The following is a 17,589-nucleotide window of genomic DNA, read 5'->3' on the forward strand; positions in this document are numbered from 1 at the left end:
ACAAAGCTAAGCCAAAGAGAAACAACAAATCTTGTACTTTCTTCAGTTTGTATTCATTTGGGAGAAGCTTCCCATGTCACCAGTGATATTAGAGGCAACGGTGCTCTTCTCGCTTCATCAGAATCTCCCTGGAATTGCTGTCTTTCCCCTTCCTCCTTGGTTGATGGCCACAGCCTCTGTGATTGCAGCTGCCTGCTTACAGTCCCCAAAATAACACTACCAGAGATTTATCAAAAGCGTTGCAAAAAAGGTTTACTAGTTCAAAACATCACAAATACGAAGCATTTGATATGCGGTAGTCAGTCATTCAAGTGGGAATGTGTATTGAAAAAAAACACCACCTATGCATCTGGTAGGCATTTGTATGCAATACGCTCTTTCCCCATCTTCCATTTCTGATGGAAGATGGGGAAAGAGCATATTGCATACAAATCATCAGCTTAAGTGACTCTTTAGCAAAGGACTGAGTAAAGTGTCTAATGGCTGGCATTGTAACTTACCGGACACATCCCTTAAAATATGCTTTGGGCGTGTCCAGACATTCAGTTTTTCTGGGAAGAAGTTATTACTCATATCAATTTTTTATTAGAATGTTCATTGAATTTTTGAAGATGTCTATGCACTTTTAAACTATTTCCCTGTCTCTTGGAGGCTAACTGATGGTCAATGAACATGGTCCTTCCATGCCCTCACTACAGCTAAAAGACTCATATTACAACATTGGAAAGATAAACGCCCACCTCAAGGAAACCAATGGCTTGAGGACCTTAGAACTCTATCAGTACTTGAATTAGGGTTGCAAGTCCCTCTTCACCACTGGAGGAGGGCGTGGTTTGGGGAGGGGAGGGACTTCAATGCCATAGAGTCCGATTGCCAAAGCAGCCATTTTCTCCAGGTGAACTGATCTCAATCGGCTGGAGATCAGTTGTAATAGCAGGAGATCTCCAGCTAGTACCTGGAGGTTGGCAACCCTATCTTGAGTGCATGGTATATAGATGGCAATTGCATATGGATTTATTTTCAGATATTTGACAACTATTTATAGAAATGTATGTGTACATCTGCCACTACTGCTATATTTTTGTTTTTACTTATCTATCTCTTTAAAATATATTTTTTCTTTGTTTTATTTTCTTTTTTAAAAGAAATTTAAAAAAGAGATTTTTTTAAAAAACAGTTTAAGGAGGCGGTGGGAAGACCTGTGTTATATAGCTGCCTTCTAAAGAATTGTGATATGCTGCTAGTTCTTCAGTTAAAAAACAAAAATTGACACCCCCCCCCATGAATTTCTTGATGAAGAAAGTTAATTGTATTTGTGCTATGGGTGCTTTGGTTTTTTTTTTTTTTTAAACTGTTTGTTTACCATTATATAGTTAAACAAAGGGCAAGCAGGCTTAATTTCAAAATACTATAAAACAGTAAACAACAAAATCAAATAACAATGGAAGTTGCAGTAAAACACAAAAAACTAAGCCTACAGTAACAGGAAAAGAAAAAGAAAAAAACTAAAAGGGCAGGAGCTCTACAACAGCCAGACACTGCAATTGATTTTATGGTTAAAAAATCCAAACAATTCGGCTCTGGCCCCTGGGTGGGGTGGGGCGGGGTAGGGGAGACAGGCAAACCACAAGGAAGGTTCCAGCATGAAATGGACTTACACTGCCTATGAACCATAGCATGGGTGCTTTGGGTTTTTTGTAGAGTGTCTGGTTTTTCTGGTGAAAATCCAGTGAGATTGCTGGTTATCTTTCACAACTATTGTTACAAATACAAGCTTGTGGGGATGATGCTTTTAAAAAATACCCTAAAATGGATACCAGCAGTAATTCCTTGATCTTAAATCCAGCTTTCTCCAGATTAAGGCTGTGTATTAAGAAACAGTATAAAATGCTAAATTTGAGCATATCGGCATTTGTAAAGACCAACCTTGTTCCTTATCGTGAGATCTTCCTCTGCCTTTCTGCAGATCCTCCCACCCCTTTCTTCTACTGCCTAAGTGAGTGTTGACTGGGATAGATTTTTTTTGTTTAGCATAGAATATAAATTTAAGACCAGAGAAGAGATGGTGGGATCATAAGCGGGGAGAGCAAATGATTGTGATTTATATTCTAGCTGATGGAGATCTTGTGATGGAGGAGAAGACAAAGTGGTTACAACCTCTCACAAAAATGAGTGTAAATCAGGGGAAGGCACTTGAAATTCACCCATCACTTGCTGCTTGTAAAGTGATGATTTAATGATTTTACTATTTGCTGTAATTTTATTTTGTTGGATTGTTTCTCTGATAAATTGTCCATTCGAAGAAGTTAGCTATTTGGAAAGGCAAATAATGTTAATCCTCTCTGGAAGACGTATTGTTTTGAGCACAGTTGTAAGGCAGGCATTTAAATGTTACAAATACCCATCAATTTTCTTTGAAATGTTAAATTATTACATTGGGTTTATGCATACAGCAAAATAATATCTTGGCTTTCCTGCATGTGAAGTCCATGCTCACATTCAGTTATCAAAGAGACACTGACTTGTTTGTTGCATAGTCTTATTACAGTTTTCCAAACAACATGTTGCACATCTGGTGTTAATATTTCCAGAATGAATCTAAATTTTCTTGCTGGTATTTTTTAGCAATTTATAAAGGACACAGACATCTAAACAATATCTTGATAAAATTTAGCGTTTGATGACATTTCTGAAAACCCTGTTCTCTGGGAGAGTCTCATAATAATAATAATAATAATAATAATAATAATAATAATAATAATAAAACTACTAAAAGCAAAGGTTGTTGCACTGGCTGAATGGTATCTGTATCAGGTCCTCAGATTTGAAATATTTGCTCATAGACTTCAGCAAATATACATTTCTACATGGAACTCTACAGAAAGGGCAGAAGAGCAGAGTAAATATTTTGCTTTCAATGACCAAACTATAGCTTGCAGGGGACAATATGGCATTTTGGTTTGTGGATTCAAGCTGAAATTCCAGACTTGTCTTCCTCACTGAAAAAGCAAGTCCCCGCCTGAAAGCCTCCTGAGTGCTAGCACTGAAACACAGGGATACTTTTGAAAACCCAGCATAGCTCAGGGCTCAAGGCTCCATCATGGGGAAATTCCTGATTTAAGAGTGCATTTGATGCTCAGAGGACATGTTCTCCATGTGCCCTGGGCCTGTTATCTAAGGGTAATCTTTCTTCCTATCTGGATTCTCCAGTTAGTAGAATCTTTATGCATTCAAGATTTAATTGTTCCTTTTCAATGGTTTTGCTGGGCCGTATGATAAGGATCCCTTTTTCAGACCGGATGTGTCCCTGTCCTCTTCAGTCAGTAGTACATATCCTTTTGCAATGTCCTTACATGTACCAACTTAGGCTAAAATGGATTATACCATGTTTTAACAAATGGTCTGCTTTTTCTCGTGCAACTTTGGAGCAAAAGGTTCAGTTCCTCTTAGAGGACTCTGACTCTCAGTGTACTTATTTTGTTGCTCATTTTTTTGGAGGTTGCAGAGAACAGTCGAAATGAGGTGTTTTTAGAGATAGATTTATTTAAGTTTTATGGTTTTATTGTTCAAGACCTTGGTCTAAGAACAGGGGGAAACAAAGATGTAAGAGTGGAAATGGCTGCTTGCATTTCTTTGCATCTTGGCTCTCAAGTTTCTGACCTTTGTGGTTTGGGGGAGAAAAACTTGTCACTCTGACATGTTAATCCAAACATTGTGAGAGTTATGAGTAGCCCGAATTTCTGTGTTTTAATACCCATTTGAGGCTGGAACTGTATGTCATGCATGGGCAAAGGTGCTCCCAAAATGGCACCCCATGTCAGATTCTCCCCTGCAATATTTGAGAAAACTTTCCCTGTGATATGATATTATCTTATTCCCATTATTGGCTGTTGCTGGTGGGCAGGATTGCATTTCTTACACTTTATAAGGGAGAAAAGAAGAACTTTTATTTGTTTTGTTTTTGTTTTCTGGTTGCATGTCTAATATATAATTCCTGCCTGACTTTCAAGCCACATCAGGAGCCTGGGATCTAGCAAACAGGATTCATGGTGTTCTTTCTTCAGGGCTGGGTGTAATTGACCTTAATAGAAAACAAGCCTTGAAGGTATTTAATCTTTCACCGGGCTCCCTCAGCTGGATTCTTCAAACCAGTAATGTTTGAATAAGCAAAGAACAGCATTTCAGGGGGCATTTAAGGCTGTAGCAGGAAAGACGAGTGAGAATTTCACACCCTACGTGCAGAAGTCCTTCTGCTGCAGAAACATTGTGTTTAACCCAAGCCAATATCTACAGCCAAATATTAGAATTTTTCCCCCTGTGATTACTATAATTGACACATTTCATCAGGTTGATTTCCTTTCTTCCCTTTCTTTCAGTTATGGCCTTGATCTATAATTTGACCATTTCGTACAGACAGCGGAGGAATACATGCCATGAAGCAGTTTATTGAATAATGCTTTTGTGACAGCATTTACCTCAGAATTACAGACAAAATATCATATGGGTCTAAACCATTTGTGATTTGCCAAGCCAGATGCTGTATATGTGCAGGCACTTTGGCATGTCAGGTACCTGACTCCGCCATCTTTTGTAATCTTTGCCTGTAGCAAAACCTGGAGATTTATGGATCTCCTGGTGAGCCTTAAATGCAGCTTATTAGCCTCACATTAGACATGAGCCACAAGTGGTTTAAATATAAACGTAATGAGTATTTGGAAGGCTGACAAAAAGCCTATGTATCATCCAGCCTGCTCCAAAGAGGCAGAATCCTTCACACCTATACGTTTCCAACAGCAAAGCCAGAATACGACTGTTTCTTCTAGCAAGAGAGATCAGTTAGAGAATATACAGCAGACCATATCAGACTGGAGCATTCAGGCAGCAGAATGAGGAAGGGTTAGCGAATTTAAGGACAGAGAAGTCATGCATAGCGCATAGTCCATTGTCATTTGTTTTGAAGTGGTCAGGCATAGCATATTTTATCATTTGTTCTGGATTGAGCTAGGATTGGTATAACATTAATGGGTCAGTAGTGAAGGATAAGGTTAAGTATATCAGTAGTCCTGCATGGAATCGATCATTGATTAGTTTGTTTTGCAGACATACAATGGCTGTTTCACAATAGGAAAAGGCAATACAAATACAAAGTTAGGGTTGCCAGCCTACAGGTAATAGCTGGAGATCTCCTGCTATTACAGCTGATCTCCAGCTGATAGAGATCAGTTCACCTGGAGAAAATGGCCACTTGGACTTTATGGCATTGAAGACCCTCCCCAAACCCTTCCCTCCTCAGGCTTCACCCCAAAAACCTCCCACCGGTGGCAAAGAAGGACCTGGCAACCCTACATAAACCCCAGATGGCATCAAGGCAGAGGTGCTTGGGGAACAAATAATCACGGTGATAATAGCAACTTCCACCACCCTGTTTTCACCCACAGTTTGAGCTGTACTGTTGTCTCAATGCATTCCGCTGGTATAGAAACTGTACTCCCTATAGACTTGTGTAAGGGCACCATTTTGATACAAGGGGAATACTGACCTTCACAAAAAAAACCCAGTTGATGATTCTTAACACTGGGGCAAAGATATATCTGTTCACGGCTTCTAATACTGAGTCACCCTATTATACATTTTGACACGTGTTAAGAAAAACATGGATTCTCTTCAATGGTGGATATAAAAAACAATTAACATGTTATGGATGTCACTGGGAAGCTTGTTTTCCACTGTTCAAAGTAATTACTATTACTGTGCAGTGGAAGAGTATGTTGCCCAGTAACTTACATCTACCCTACTATAATCTGTTCATTTTTGTCGTAGAGGGAAAATCCCTCATTTTATACGATGAGCCATTTGGCAGTAGGAACTGGAGATTTCATGCATACTCTAGTTGGGCTGGATATGTATTTGCAGTAGGTGTTGGTGTGTAATTAATTCTGTGGTCTTGAGATGGGAAAAAGTAGCAAGTGAAACAAATAAACCTTTTTTTGCTGCTGTTGGAGGGAGGTCTTTCAAATTTGGGTATTTTACTTGTGGCAACGGGGATTCTCCTATGATACACTTTTTGAGATTTCTTTTTCTTAGTATATGGTAAAACAATTTTCTCTTTATTGCTTTGTTTTAGTTTTACAGAATTTTTGGAACCATTCCAGAGAGTTATTCAGCCAGAAGAGATCTGGCTCTATAAAAATCCTTTGGTAGAATCTGACAACATACCTACACGCCTCATGTTTGTAAGTACTAGAGATTTCATGATTGTTTGAAAGACTGTATGAGGCTCACATGGCTATATGCTAGCTGATGTGAAGATAGAGATAAGTTGTTTGGAGGGGGCAGAATGAATCTTAGCTGCATCTAGGGTTGCCAACTGCCAGGTAATAGCAGGAGATCTGCTAATTCAACTGATCTCCAGCCGATAGAGATCAGATCGCCTGGAGAAAAATGGCCGCTTTGGCAATTGAACTCTATGGCATTGAAGTCCCTCCCCCTCAAACCACGCCCTCCTCAGGCTCCGCCCCAGAAATCTCCTGCCAGTGGCGAAGAGGGACCTGGCAACCCTAGCTGCATCTAAAGGCTGCTGTGATCTTATGGAGTGGAGCAGGAGATTGCACATTGGGTTGTATTAAATTCCTCTAAGCCAGGGGTCCCCAATACGAAACCTGAAACCACCTGACACCTTTTCTTGTGCCCACTGAATATTTTCGGGAAGTAAGTGGGGCCTTGTGCTCAGCAGGGTTTCAGATTATGTCCCGAAGAGTTCTGATTGGCTCTGCAGATGGAAACAAAATTGCTTCAGCAGCCGCAGCAGCTGTAGCACAGGGATCTTCACTTCTGAATGTAAGCTCTCCCAGGCCTTGGCCATTATCTTCCCTTCCCACCTGTTTGGCCAGGGGCGGGGTGGGGGGGAGTAGGAGACAGAAAATCCCACTGTTGTACGTGTCGGCAGGCTTGCTCTGGTTGTGGGCACTCTGCAGCCCAGCACTAGAAAAAGCCAACTGGCCTGAATGGGAGGAGGGGAAAAGTCCTGCCAAAACTTGCCAGCTGGCTCTTGGCCCCAGAATCGCTGATGCAGCCTGGAACAAAAGTAAGTCATTTTCACTCAAACCAGCTGGCAGTCCCTCCTGTAGGGTTGCCAACCTCCAGGTACTGGCTGGAGATCTCCTGCTATTACAACTGATCTCCAGCTGACAGAGATCAGTTCACCTGGAGAAAATGGCCGCTTTGGCCATTGGACTCTATGGCATTGAAGTCCCTCCCCTCCCCAAACCCTGCCCTCCTCAGGCTCCGCCCCAAAAACCTCCCGCCAGTGTAGAGTTGCCAACCTTCCAGTACTAGCTGGAGATCTGCTATTACAACTGATGTCCAGCTGATAGAGATCAATTCACCTGGAGAAAATGGCCGCTTTGGCAAATGGACTCTATGGCATTGAAGTCCCTCCCCTTCCCAAACCCCACCCTCCTCAGACTCTGCCCAAAAACCTCCCGCCGGTGGTGAAGTGGGATCTGGCAGCCCTAGCCCCCAGCCAGCTGGCTGCTTTCCGTCTCAAGCAGGCTCCCAGGACAAAAGTAGGCTGGCTGGCTTGAAGCAGAGCAGTAAAGTCATTCTGCCCCCGAAGCCACCTGGCTGCTTTTCAACCCAAGCAGCAGTAGCCGGGATGAAAGCACACTGGCTGGCATGAAGGGGGTGGGGGTGGGAGAGTAAAGTCCTTCTCTCCAGCGCCTGGGAAGAAAGCTGGCTGGCTGTCCTGAATGGGGTGTATGTATGTAAAGTTCTTCTCCCTCATCCTCCAGCACCACATCAGAGCTGAAGGCTTTGTTGCTTTTTATGAGTGAGGTGTGTATGTGTGTGTGGAATCTCACACTATTGATGTCAGATTATAATGGAGGGAGAAAAGGGGGAGTCTGAAAAAAGGAGATCTACTTGCAATCCTCCTTACATTTACATGCAAATTAAGGTTATTCTTATTTCCCCCAGTTTTTCTTATTGATGGGCTTTGTGTTGTTAAAGACTATGTGGGTCTTTACTGTGGTGCTTTAATATTTTGTTCATTTTAAGCAATATATTTTGAGTGTTAGTAATACATTGTAATATATATTTTGGTGACTCTTCAAAAATCATTTTTGTTTCTTTCAAAATCTGACCAGAGTCTCTATCTTACTGTATACATCACATATGCAATGAACTCTGACCAGCCCTTCAACACCAACTCTCATTGTTAAAACAAATAGTGCAGGCTGAACGTGTCTGGTCTCATGAGAGATGGGCTCATCTAAAGCTAAGAAGAAGCCAGGAGAAGCATTCCCTCCCCCCTTTGCATAAGTGTGTTAAAGGTAAAGGTCCCCTGTGCATTCACCAGGTCATTCCTGACCCATGGGGTGACGTCACATCCCGACGTTTACAAGGCAGACTTTACAGTTGGCCTAGTTGAAAGGGCTATAAATAAGGTTGAGTTTCTGTAGTCCTCTCTGCCATGTCCTGCCTAACATCAGTTTTTTAATTATTATTTATATCCTGCCTCCCCCCCCCCCATTTCTGAACGAAAGGCTGTTTGTGTAGGATTCCCAAGAGGTCTCCCACTAGGGCACTGACAAGATCCAGACCTGCTTAGTTTCAGCAGTATTGCTGCATCTCTTGCCTTTTCCATCCCTTTCCTCCCCAACCTAATATTGGTATCATTGCTATCTGTATATCTAAAGGATTGACAGGAATGGATAAGAAAACTGGAGGCAGTTAGACTACAGATCCATCTAGCCTAATATTCTGTTCTTTTCCTAGTACAGATGCGAGCTGTGGCCTTTTATGCATGGCTGTTTCCCTCTCTTGCCTCCTTGGGAGTGAGGGCACTGCCCTTAGTTGGTTCTCCTCGTTCCTCCAGGGACACTCTCTGAGAGTTGCTATCAGGAAGGACAGGTCTTCCCAACAAGACCTGAATTGTGAGGTCCTACAGGGTTCAATCCTCCCTCCAATGTTATTTAACATATATATGCACTCTATTGCTGAGATCATCAGGAGGTTTGGTGTTGGGTGCCATCAATATGCTGATGACACTCAACTCTTCCTCCTGCTGGATAAGCAGCCGGTGGCAACACTCTCAACACTATCCCAGTGCCTAGATGCAGTAGTCCAATGGTTAAGTTGAATCCATCCAAGACGGAGGTCATGGGGCTGGGAAAGTCTGATATGCTAGCTGGAGGGTCACTCCTGAGACTCAATGGTGTCCAACTGACAGCTGCAGACTCTGTAAAGAGCCTTGGGGTTTGGTTGGATTCCGTGCTATCATTGGATAAACAAGTGTCCATGGTAGCATGATCAGCATTTTTTCACCTACACCAGGCCCACCAGCTGGCTCCTTATTATCTAGGTCAGACCTTGCCATGTTGATCCATCAAATGGTCAGCTCCAAATTGGACTATTGTAATTCGCTCTATGTACGGCTACCCTTGAAAGCGCTTTGGAGACTGCAGATGGTCCAGAATGTAGCTGCCAGGTTGCTTCCAGGAACATCATGGTCAGCTCGTATTACTCCAATTTTGCAGCAGCTGCACTGGCTGCCAATTAGTCTCCAGATCCAATTCAAAGTGTTGGTGTTAACCTTTAAAGCCCTTAATGGTCTGAGACCCTCGTACCTACAGGACCACCTCTTCTGTTACAACTCCCATGCTCCCTTCAGTCATCCTCTAGAGGTCTCTTTCAGGCGCCTGGCCCCAGGATGGCTTGGTTAGCTTTTGCCAAGAGGAAGGGCCTTAGTTGTGGCACCTAACTGTGGAATGCATTCTCAGATGGCATCCATGCCCTGCCAGATTTCATTTCCACAGGGCATGCAAAGTTGAATTGTTTAGGTTGGCCTTTGGAGTGTAATCCACTAGTTTGGGGTGTTTTATTCGTGGGATGGTGCAAGCTACATATTTTAATAGTTTAATATGTTAATGTTACTATTTTATATTTGTTAGCTGCTTTTATGTTGTTTTTAACTCATTTATACTATTTTAATGTTGCAAGTTGCCATGAAACCCTTTGGGTGTGGCAACTAAAAAAACACTAATAAATATATAAATATGTTAACTTTTAAAGAGATGAAGGAAGTGTGTTACCCTTGCTCTTGACATATGTCCACTAGCAGGAGATTCTTTCACAATGAAGCAAAAATAGTATTTCTGTCTAGGCTTACAGCCCTGCTGGTAGGGGGTCTGTAACCCATCTGAGGGCCATGATTCATGTACATACAGTCCTATATTTAACTTATAGCCTGCCTCTAGTTTTGTGCTCAGTATGTATGATGGAGTAAACAACCCTCATAAATTAAAAAGTGCTCTTTATAGATTCTTTCTGAAGATGAATGATGTTCTTTAGCCTTTCATGAGGCGTAGATGCAGCTGAGGAGATACTCATACAGAAAAGCCTGAGGGTTCTTTGGTTTCCTCTCCTCTGTTCCGTTCTCTTACCCTTGCACGCAGCCCAACAATTAGACACTTTTCTGTTAACACAGCACAATGTGCTTTATCATTACATCTGCAAACTGATCCAGTCTTTTCCCTGTAAATCAGGATTCCAAATTCTAGTTTACTTCTGGTTTGGCCAGAAGAGAAGAAACGTTAGTTTACATGACCATCTCTCCCCATATGCCCCACAACTCCAACTGTGATCCTCAGGTTGCCACCTACTGGCTGTTGCACTGCTCAGCGTAACCTGCCTAACATTGGCCAGTTCCCATGTTTGTTAGTTTTTCTATTGTAGCTCCCACCCTATGGAATGGGTTCTCTATAGAGGTGGGAAGGCACCATCTTTATAAGTGTTTAGGAGCCACTGCAAGTCTCTTTCATTTGCTGGGGCTTTTCATGGGATGTAGACTGCAGATATTTTGGGGAGGAGGGAGTCATTGGAAGTAGTGTTATACTTTGTTTTCAATTTGAATTTATAACTGCCTTGAGCCACAAAGGAAAAGTAGGATATAAATATTTTAATAATGCTGAAATATAGTTTGCTGTGAATGCAGAAGTGTGAAGGGAGAAGAAAGGAAGAGGGAGCCTATGGATGCCTGGGCTTCTGCACCCTCTCCTCAGTCTTTGAAACAATAGTTTTCTGTTATGACTATGGTGTGCTATTTTGTTATTATGTCACATTATCTTTTTATAGTACATACATAGCAATTAGGGAAGGAGTGGGACTCCATTTTCATATATTTTAAGGGTAGAAGCACCTCAAATACTCTGCCTTCAATGTAGGGGTCCAATTTTTCACTAACAAAAGGTACTTCCATAAACAAAACAGATTAACTAAACTGTCTGCATTGCCTTTCCTGGGAGATAGGAGACCCTCAGGAATAGAATGAATAGGATAGAGAAATCAGTGGAAAAAACCCTCCTCTGTTCTGCTAACAGAAAATTACTTATGGATCCATCCCATTATATGTACTCTTCAACTGACGTGGCACATATCTCGTTTCCTTTTTATTCTCCTCTGGAATTATACCTGAATACAGAAATATGTCATTTGAAGTTGGAGACCAGTTGGAGGGAGATAAAGAAAAACACTCCAGGTTCTCTGTCCAGAGAAACTGGTGTCAGCTGTCTTCTGGAGAAAAACATGGTTACCTTTCCTTCTTCAAAAATAAGAAGACTCAACTGTCCATGTCCATTGCAAGGGGGCACATTTTAGTAGTACAAACTAGTCCCAAGCCATTGAAACTACCCTCAAGGAATTAAGTAACCCCTAAGTGAAAATCATTATTTTTCTATACACACATTAAATCTTATTTGCTGGTAGATTTTCCTGAAATAATGAGAGTTGTTTTCAAAAGAGTACTGACTCTTTAGATAGCCAGGATGAATAACTCATGCACTTTGGTCTAAGGGGAGTTTTGCCCATGAAAGCTATTGTGGAAGATGGCACTGTAGGAACAGAAAACCTTACCTGGAATCATCAAGTGGAATCATTCAAAGTAGATCTAGGGTTACTTTATAGTTGTTATTCCAGAAGGGGAAAAAATCTATCAATAGGCTTGCCAATTGCCCAGTCGACTGGGCTGCCCACCACGCCCTCAGCTGGTCAACAGGCAGAAGAGGGCCAGCAGAGTGGGGGGGTTTGCAATCTGCGCGTGCATGATGCGCTGATGTAACTTCCGGGTTTTTCCAAAAGCAACGTGGATGCGCTAGCACTCTCCCCCAAAACTCTATGGAAACCGTAGAGTTTTCAGAGGCGATTGCTAGAGTGATGTCATTGCGTCAGCACAGCCCATGCACCCGCTGATCGCCACCCCCACAAAGCTCCTGCCAATGGTGAGGGGCAACCTGGCAACCCTACCTATGAAGGGTAATCATCAGTCTTGGCTCCTATAGCTAACAAAATATACACAACAATATTTTAGATATACACTATGGTGTTGTATTTATAACTGCATATGGTATATTTATATAGTGTATAGTGTAGTCTGCGCTCCTACAATTCCATTATGTTTTCTTACTTTTATATGGTAATTGGGTACAGGACTGGCCTTAGTGTTAGGTAGCTGGATATAACACCACTATTGTATCAGCTCCTGGGAGAGAATGGCCTGTTACTAGTGCTGGGTTTAGTGCATGCATTTCAGTTTCTAAAAAGTAGAATAAAGAAGAAAAGTGGATAAGCATCACAACCTCTATGTTTCTTCTATAGTGAGCTACTAGGCACTAAGCTGGGAGCTCACAAAAACTCTGCATTAGCTATTGTTGTCAAATCACTTCACATAAACCCCAAGACATTTTACTTCCTGTTTGTTCACCCAGTCAAGGTAAGGTACCTTAAGTACATATTCCCTAGGATCTTTCAATTTGTGTCTGTGCAAACATTTTCACAGTGATGTGTTAAGCTTCCTTGTTGCCAAAAAAATAAACGTACAGTCATCTAATTATTCTAAAAATTCTTTAGAAATGTGGGAGAACTCTACTAATGAGTGATGCTTCAGCTGCTGATTGTTAAGACATTAACGCGCCTGCTAATTCCAGCTAAGTGAGTTTCTGTGAATAGCCCCTACAAAGCAGGCCTTTTGATAACGTCAATGGGCTTTAGAGCAGCCATGTTTACTAGTATTCTCAAATAATGAATTCTTCTGTGAATTCCCAAATGTATTGAGAGAAATGTGATAAATGGTATATATCTACTTAGGTTTGCAGGACTATGAGTCCTGCCTTAATCTTCATAGGAGTGCATAGAGACCAAAGAGAGTACCCTTTCAGCATCTTTCCTTTGTCACTGATGGAAGTTCCACTCATCATGTTGTAGCACACACACACTAGCATTAGATGGTGTTTCCTGCAGAAAATGCAGAAACATGGGGAAATGTGCATGCTGGAAATCCGGGTCTATTCACATTTACCAGACACATATATGAGCTCCACAAGTTTCCTGTTGGCTGAAGGAAAGACTTATGTACAGGTATGGTAGCTTATGGAGTTGCCTCGAGGGATGATCTTTCTCTATGTAATAGCACCAAATTGGTAGACTTCCAGGACGAATAAGGAACTTGAACCTCAGCATCTCTAAAGGAAGCACTATTCAACCCAAGGAAGGCTAATCAGATCTTTGGATATGCACTTTTTACCTAAATCCCATCTCGGATCCAAAACCATCCTTTCTGTTAAAGCAACACAAATGAGTAGAAGTGATGAATGATGGCATTATCCTTACCTTAATGAAGCTTGCAATAAGACTGATGGCCCCTTTGAGCACTGATATATTTCACAACAGACAGACAGGCCCCCACATATTTTCATTTATCTGACCTCTGCACTGTAAATCAGACAGTGGCCTCATTTTGGGGTGGAAGCTAGACCAGGAACATAGCAGGTGTTAGCCAAGTGAATTCAGTTGGAAACTTTTAAAAATCACCTATTAGTTAAAATAAAGAGCAAATCACTGCAGCTCTTTATTATGAGGAATAAAATAGTGTGATTTTTGTTTTTAAAATCTTGCATTTTGATTTGCTGTGCTCATCTGCAGAAATGAAAGAAGTCTTATCCAAAGCAATGTATGCAATAAAGCAGGCATGTCCAAACTGCAGCCCCCGGGCTGCATGTGGCCCAGGACGGCTATGAATTCGGCCCAACACAAAATCGTAAACTTACTTAAAACATTATGAATCAGCTATCATTAGTGTTAGTGTATTTTATGCATGGCCCAAGACAATTCTTCTTACAGTGTGGCCCAGGGAAGCCAAAAGATTGGACAACCCTGCAATAAAGCCTTTTCTGACATATTTGCTGCCAACTGTTGAGTGCCGCAAAATGGAATTTCTTCTGATGATGTTTCAAATGTGATACATGCTAGTTTTGCCGTTTTACTTTAATGTTCATAGTTCTGCAAAACAGTTCCCGAGGTTTCAGTCACTTAGGTGCAAGCTGGAACAGGAAGTCAAATCATACACACACACACACACACACCCCAAGGCTCCAAAGAGGGCCCATGCATACCGTATATACCCGTGTATAAGCCGACCCGCGTATAAGCCGAGGTGCCTAATTTCTCCCCAAAAATGGGGAAAAATTAGGCACCCGCGTATAAGCCAAGGGTCGGCTTATAACCCCTCCCCCCGCAGCAGGCTTACCTTTTCCAGGTGCGCAGGCAGGCGGCGGCGGTTCCCCCCCGTGGCCCAGGAGGCCCCGCAGGCCGCTCCTAGGCCGCTCCAGGCCGGCGAAGGCGGCGGCCGCGGGCCCCCCCAGGAGGCCCCCCCAGGGCGCTCCTGACAGGGGGAGCCGGGCACGCCCAGTGGCGGCAGAGGCGTGGCCTTCCCGTGGCCGCAGGAGGCCCTTCCAGGGCGCTCTTGGCCCAGGGGAGCCGGGCGCGCCCGGCGGCGGCAGAGGCGCGGCCTTCCCGTGGCCGCAGGAGGCCCTTCCAGGGCGCTCCTGGCCGGGGGGAGCCAAGCGCGCCCGGCGGCGATGGCGGCGGCGGTGGCCGCAGTAAGTTTCCCCCTCCCTCCTCCCTTCTCCCTTCTCCCTCCCTCCCTCCTCTACCGTATTGACCCGCGTATAAGCCGAGGCCGGCTTTTTCAGCCCTTTTTTTGGGCTGAAAAACTCGGCTTATACGCAAGTATATACGGTATATAGAGGGGAAGGTTGCTAGAGGTATCATGTTGAAAAAACAAAAGGGGTTAAAATTCACATTTGGAATTTTGGTGGGGGCACCAATGCCATAATCTTGAATTTTTGGGTATCTCTATGCTGATTCAGATTTATTTAAATGGGTGTTGGGGGTCCAGACTTATGGAATGTTTCCTATCGGGGAATAGGTTTTTTTTTTGGCAGGTCTGAAGCAGGTTTTTTAGAGCAAATGGCACCAAACGTCTAGCAAATTAAGAGACCCCCCTCTCAAGTTTGAAGTGGATCGGACAAAGGAGTCTCAACTTCACAACCCCCCAAATAAGGTGCCCCCAGCCTTTCTGGTCTCCATTGTTTCCTATGGGGAAAATAGTTTTTTTTTTTCTAGGAGTCTGAAGTGGGTGTTTGCAGCAAAAACAGCACCAAAATTGCAGGGTAACAATTCTTCCCTCTGTCCTAAAGACTTCCCAGATTTGAGGGGGATTGGACCAAGAACCCTTAAACAAGGTGTCCACAGCCATTCTGGTTTGCATTGTTTTCTGTAGGGGAAAATGTCACCCTTCCGCCAAAGCAATATCAAACAACAACAAATAATGCCAGAAAGTTGCATAATTCAGTTTTTCATTCCATAAGTACATAGACTTACCCCAAAAGGCATTTTGGGGTAGATTTTCAGCTTGGACATTTTGGTATGCGTATCCCTAGAGGTTGCTGCTTTACCCTTCTAGCTCCAGTTCTTTGTAGCACAATGAATACTTTTCAGGGGACACAAAGAACTCCAGTGTGGTTTGAAAAGCCCCACTGCTCAGGTAGAGAAAACAAACCACTGAAAGTATACTCAACTGCAGCACCGGCCATCATGTCATTGTGGTACCCAGTAAAGATATTTCCTATATTAGCACCACCACTTCTTAGAGAAAGCTGACATTGGTGTGGGTGCTTTCTTTGCCAAGCATGATAGTTGGTACTACACGACTGCTGCACCATGCCAAAACTATATCCAGTGATGTTGGTAATGTGCAATGAATCTTAAATAAACAACATTATTAAAGACTGAAGTTAAAAATTGCACACAATATTATGAAACATAAATACTCAACCTTAAAAAATAGTTTGATTACTTTATATGAGTACTAACGTCTTGTTTTTTTATAGAATTTGGGGGAAATGGTCCCTACATACTGTAAAGACGTGTGTGTGTGTGTGTGTGTGCGCGCTTGCATGCAGCAGGGCAAGAAACTGTCCCTTGGAAGCAGCACACAAATCCTAGATGGCTTCTGAGCATGTTGCAGATGCTGTTCATTTGTGCACTTTCAAGCTTTCATGTATATGCAGATTGGAGACCTCTTCCTGAGACCCCTGGAGAGCTGCTGCCAGCCTGAGTAGACAATACTGACTTTGATGGACCAAGGGTTTGATTCAGTATAAGGCAGCTTCATGTATTCATGTGTTCTCTAAATATTGGGATGTTACAACATGGCACGAGATTATTTTACTCTGACCTCCGACTATGCAGATCTCTGTGCCCTTTGATCAAAGTTAACACAGAGACACGTAAACCTTTTGAATCTGGGGGTTACAGACATGAATGGATAGTGCTTGTACTGTGGTGGTGGAAAGTGCTGTCAAGTCGTAGCTGGCTTATGGCGACTCCATAGGGTTTTCCAGGCAATAGACAAACAGAGGTGGGTTTCCATTGCCTGCCTCTGCGTAGCAACCCTGGACTTCCTTGGTGGTGGTCTCTCATGCAAGTAGTTACAAGGGCAACCCTACTTAGCTTTTGAGATGTGATCAGATTGGGGCTAGCCTGGGCAATTCAGGTCAGGGTATTTGTACTATAGAGTTTATTTAGGACATTTTAATGCTGCCAGTGTGGTGTAGTGGTTAAGAGTGGTGGACCCTAATCTGAAGAACTGGGTTCGATTCCCCACTCCTCCACATGAAGCCTGCTGGGTGACCTTGGACCGGTCACAGTTTTCTCAGAACTCCCTCAGCTCACACGGAGGCAGGCAATGGCAAACCACCTCTGAACATCTCTTGCCTTGAAAACCCTATGGGGTTGCCATAAGTCAGCTGTGACTTGACGGCACATGCATACAATTCTGCGTCTCCAGAGTTCTGCTCCAAGCAGTTTAAGTTTCTAATATATTGCCATCTAATGCTTCTGGAAACCAATATATTACATGTCCAACCACTGTTTTACATTATTATAAATGTAAAATTGAGCATCAGAACAATTTAAAGGATTCTTTTCTTTGGAAGAAGGGAGAAAAATACCATACACATCAACAGCAGATTCTTATTGAATTGTACTCACTGCTAATCCCTGAACTCCTTTTTGAACTTGGGAGAGGTTACATGGCACTTTGGTAGGCAACTTCTGAAGGCAAAAAGGGCAAACAAAGATGAATATGTATGGAAAAGACTGCTGAATGTTATTGGAACAGAACAATAATACTTTAAGGTATGCGTATGTGTGCATACACTTACCTGCATGCATGTACACAGAATCTACATACAT

The 17,589-nt window shown here is 42.7% G+C and overlaps 1 protein-coding gene across 3 annotated transcripts in view; it reads left to right on the forward strand.

Annotated features, from left to right (window-relative positions):
• Window positions 1-6,130: 6,130 nt before the first annotated feature.
• PLPP4 (phospholipid phosphatase 4) overlaps window positions 6,131-17,589 on the forward strand; it is an 87,865-nt gene continuing 76,406 nt past the window's right edge. The window contains exon 1 of one of the 3 annotated variants that reach the window (XM_056849901.1): window positions 6,131-6,233. In XM_056849901.1, the coding sequence (XP_056705879.1) occupies window positions 6,228-6,233 (6 nt within the window). In that variant the 5' untranslated portion in view covers window positions 6,131-6,227. The remainder of the gene's footprint in view (window positions 6,234-17,589) is intronic. The other 2 variants (XM_056849903.1, XM_056849902.1) reach the window with 2 other exon arrangements.

The sequence above is a fragment of the Euleptes europaea genome, chromosome 5, assembly GCF_029931775.1.
Source record: "Euleptes europaea isolate rEulEur1 chromosome 5, rEulEur1.hap1, whole genome shotgun sequence".
Taxonomy (NCBI): domain Eukaryota; kingdom Metazoa; phylum Chordata; class Lepidosauria; order Squamata; family Sphaerodactylidae; genus Euleptes; species Euleptes europaea.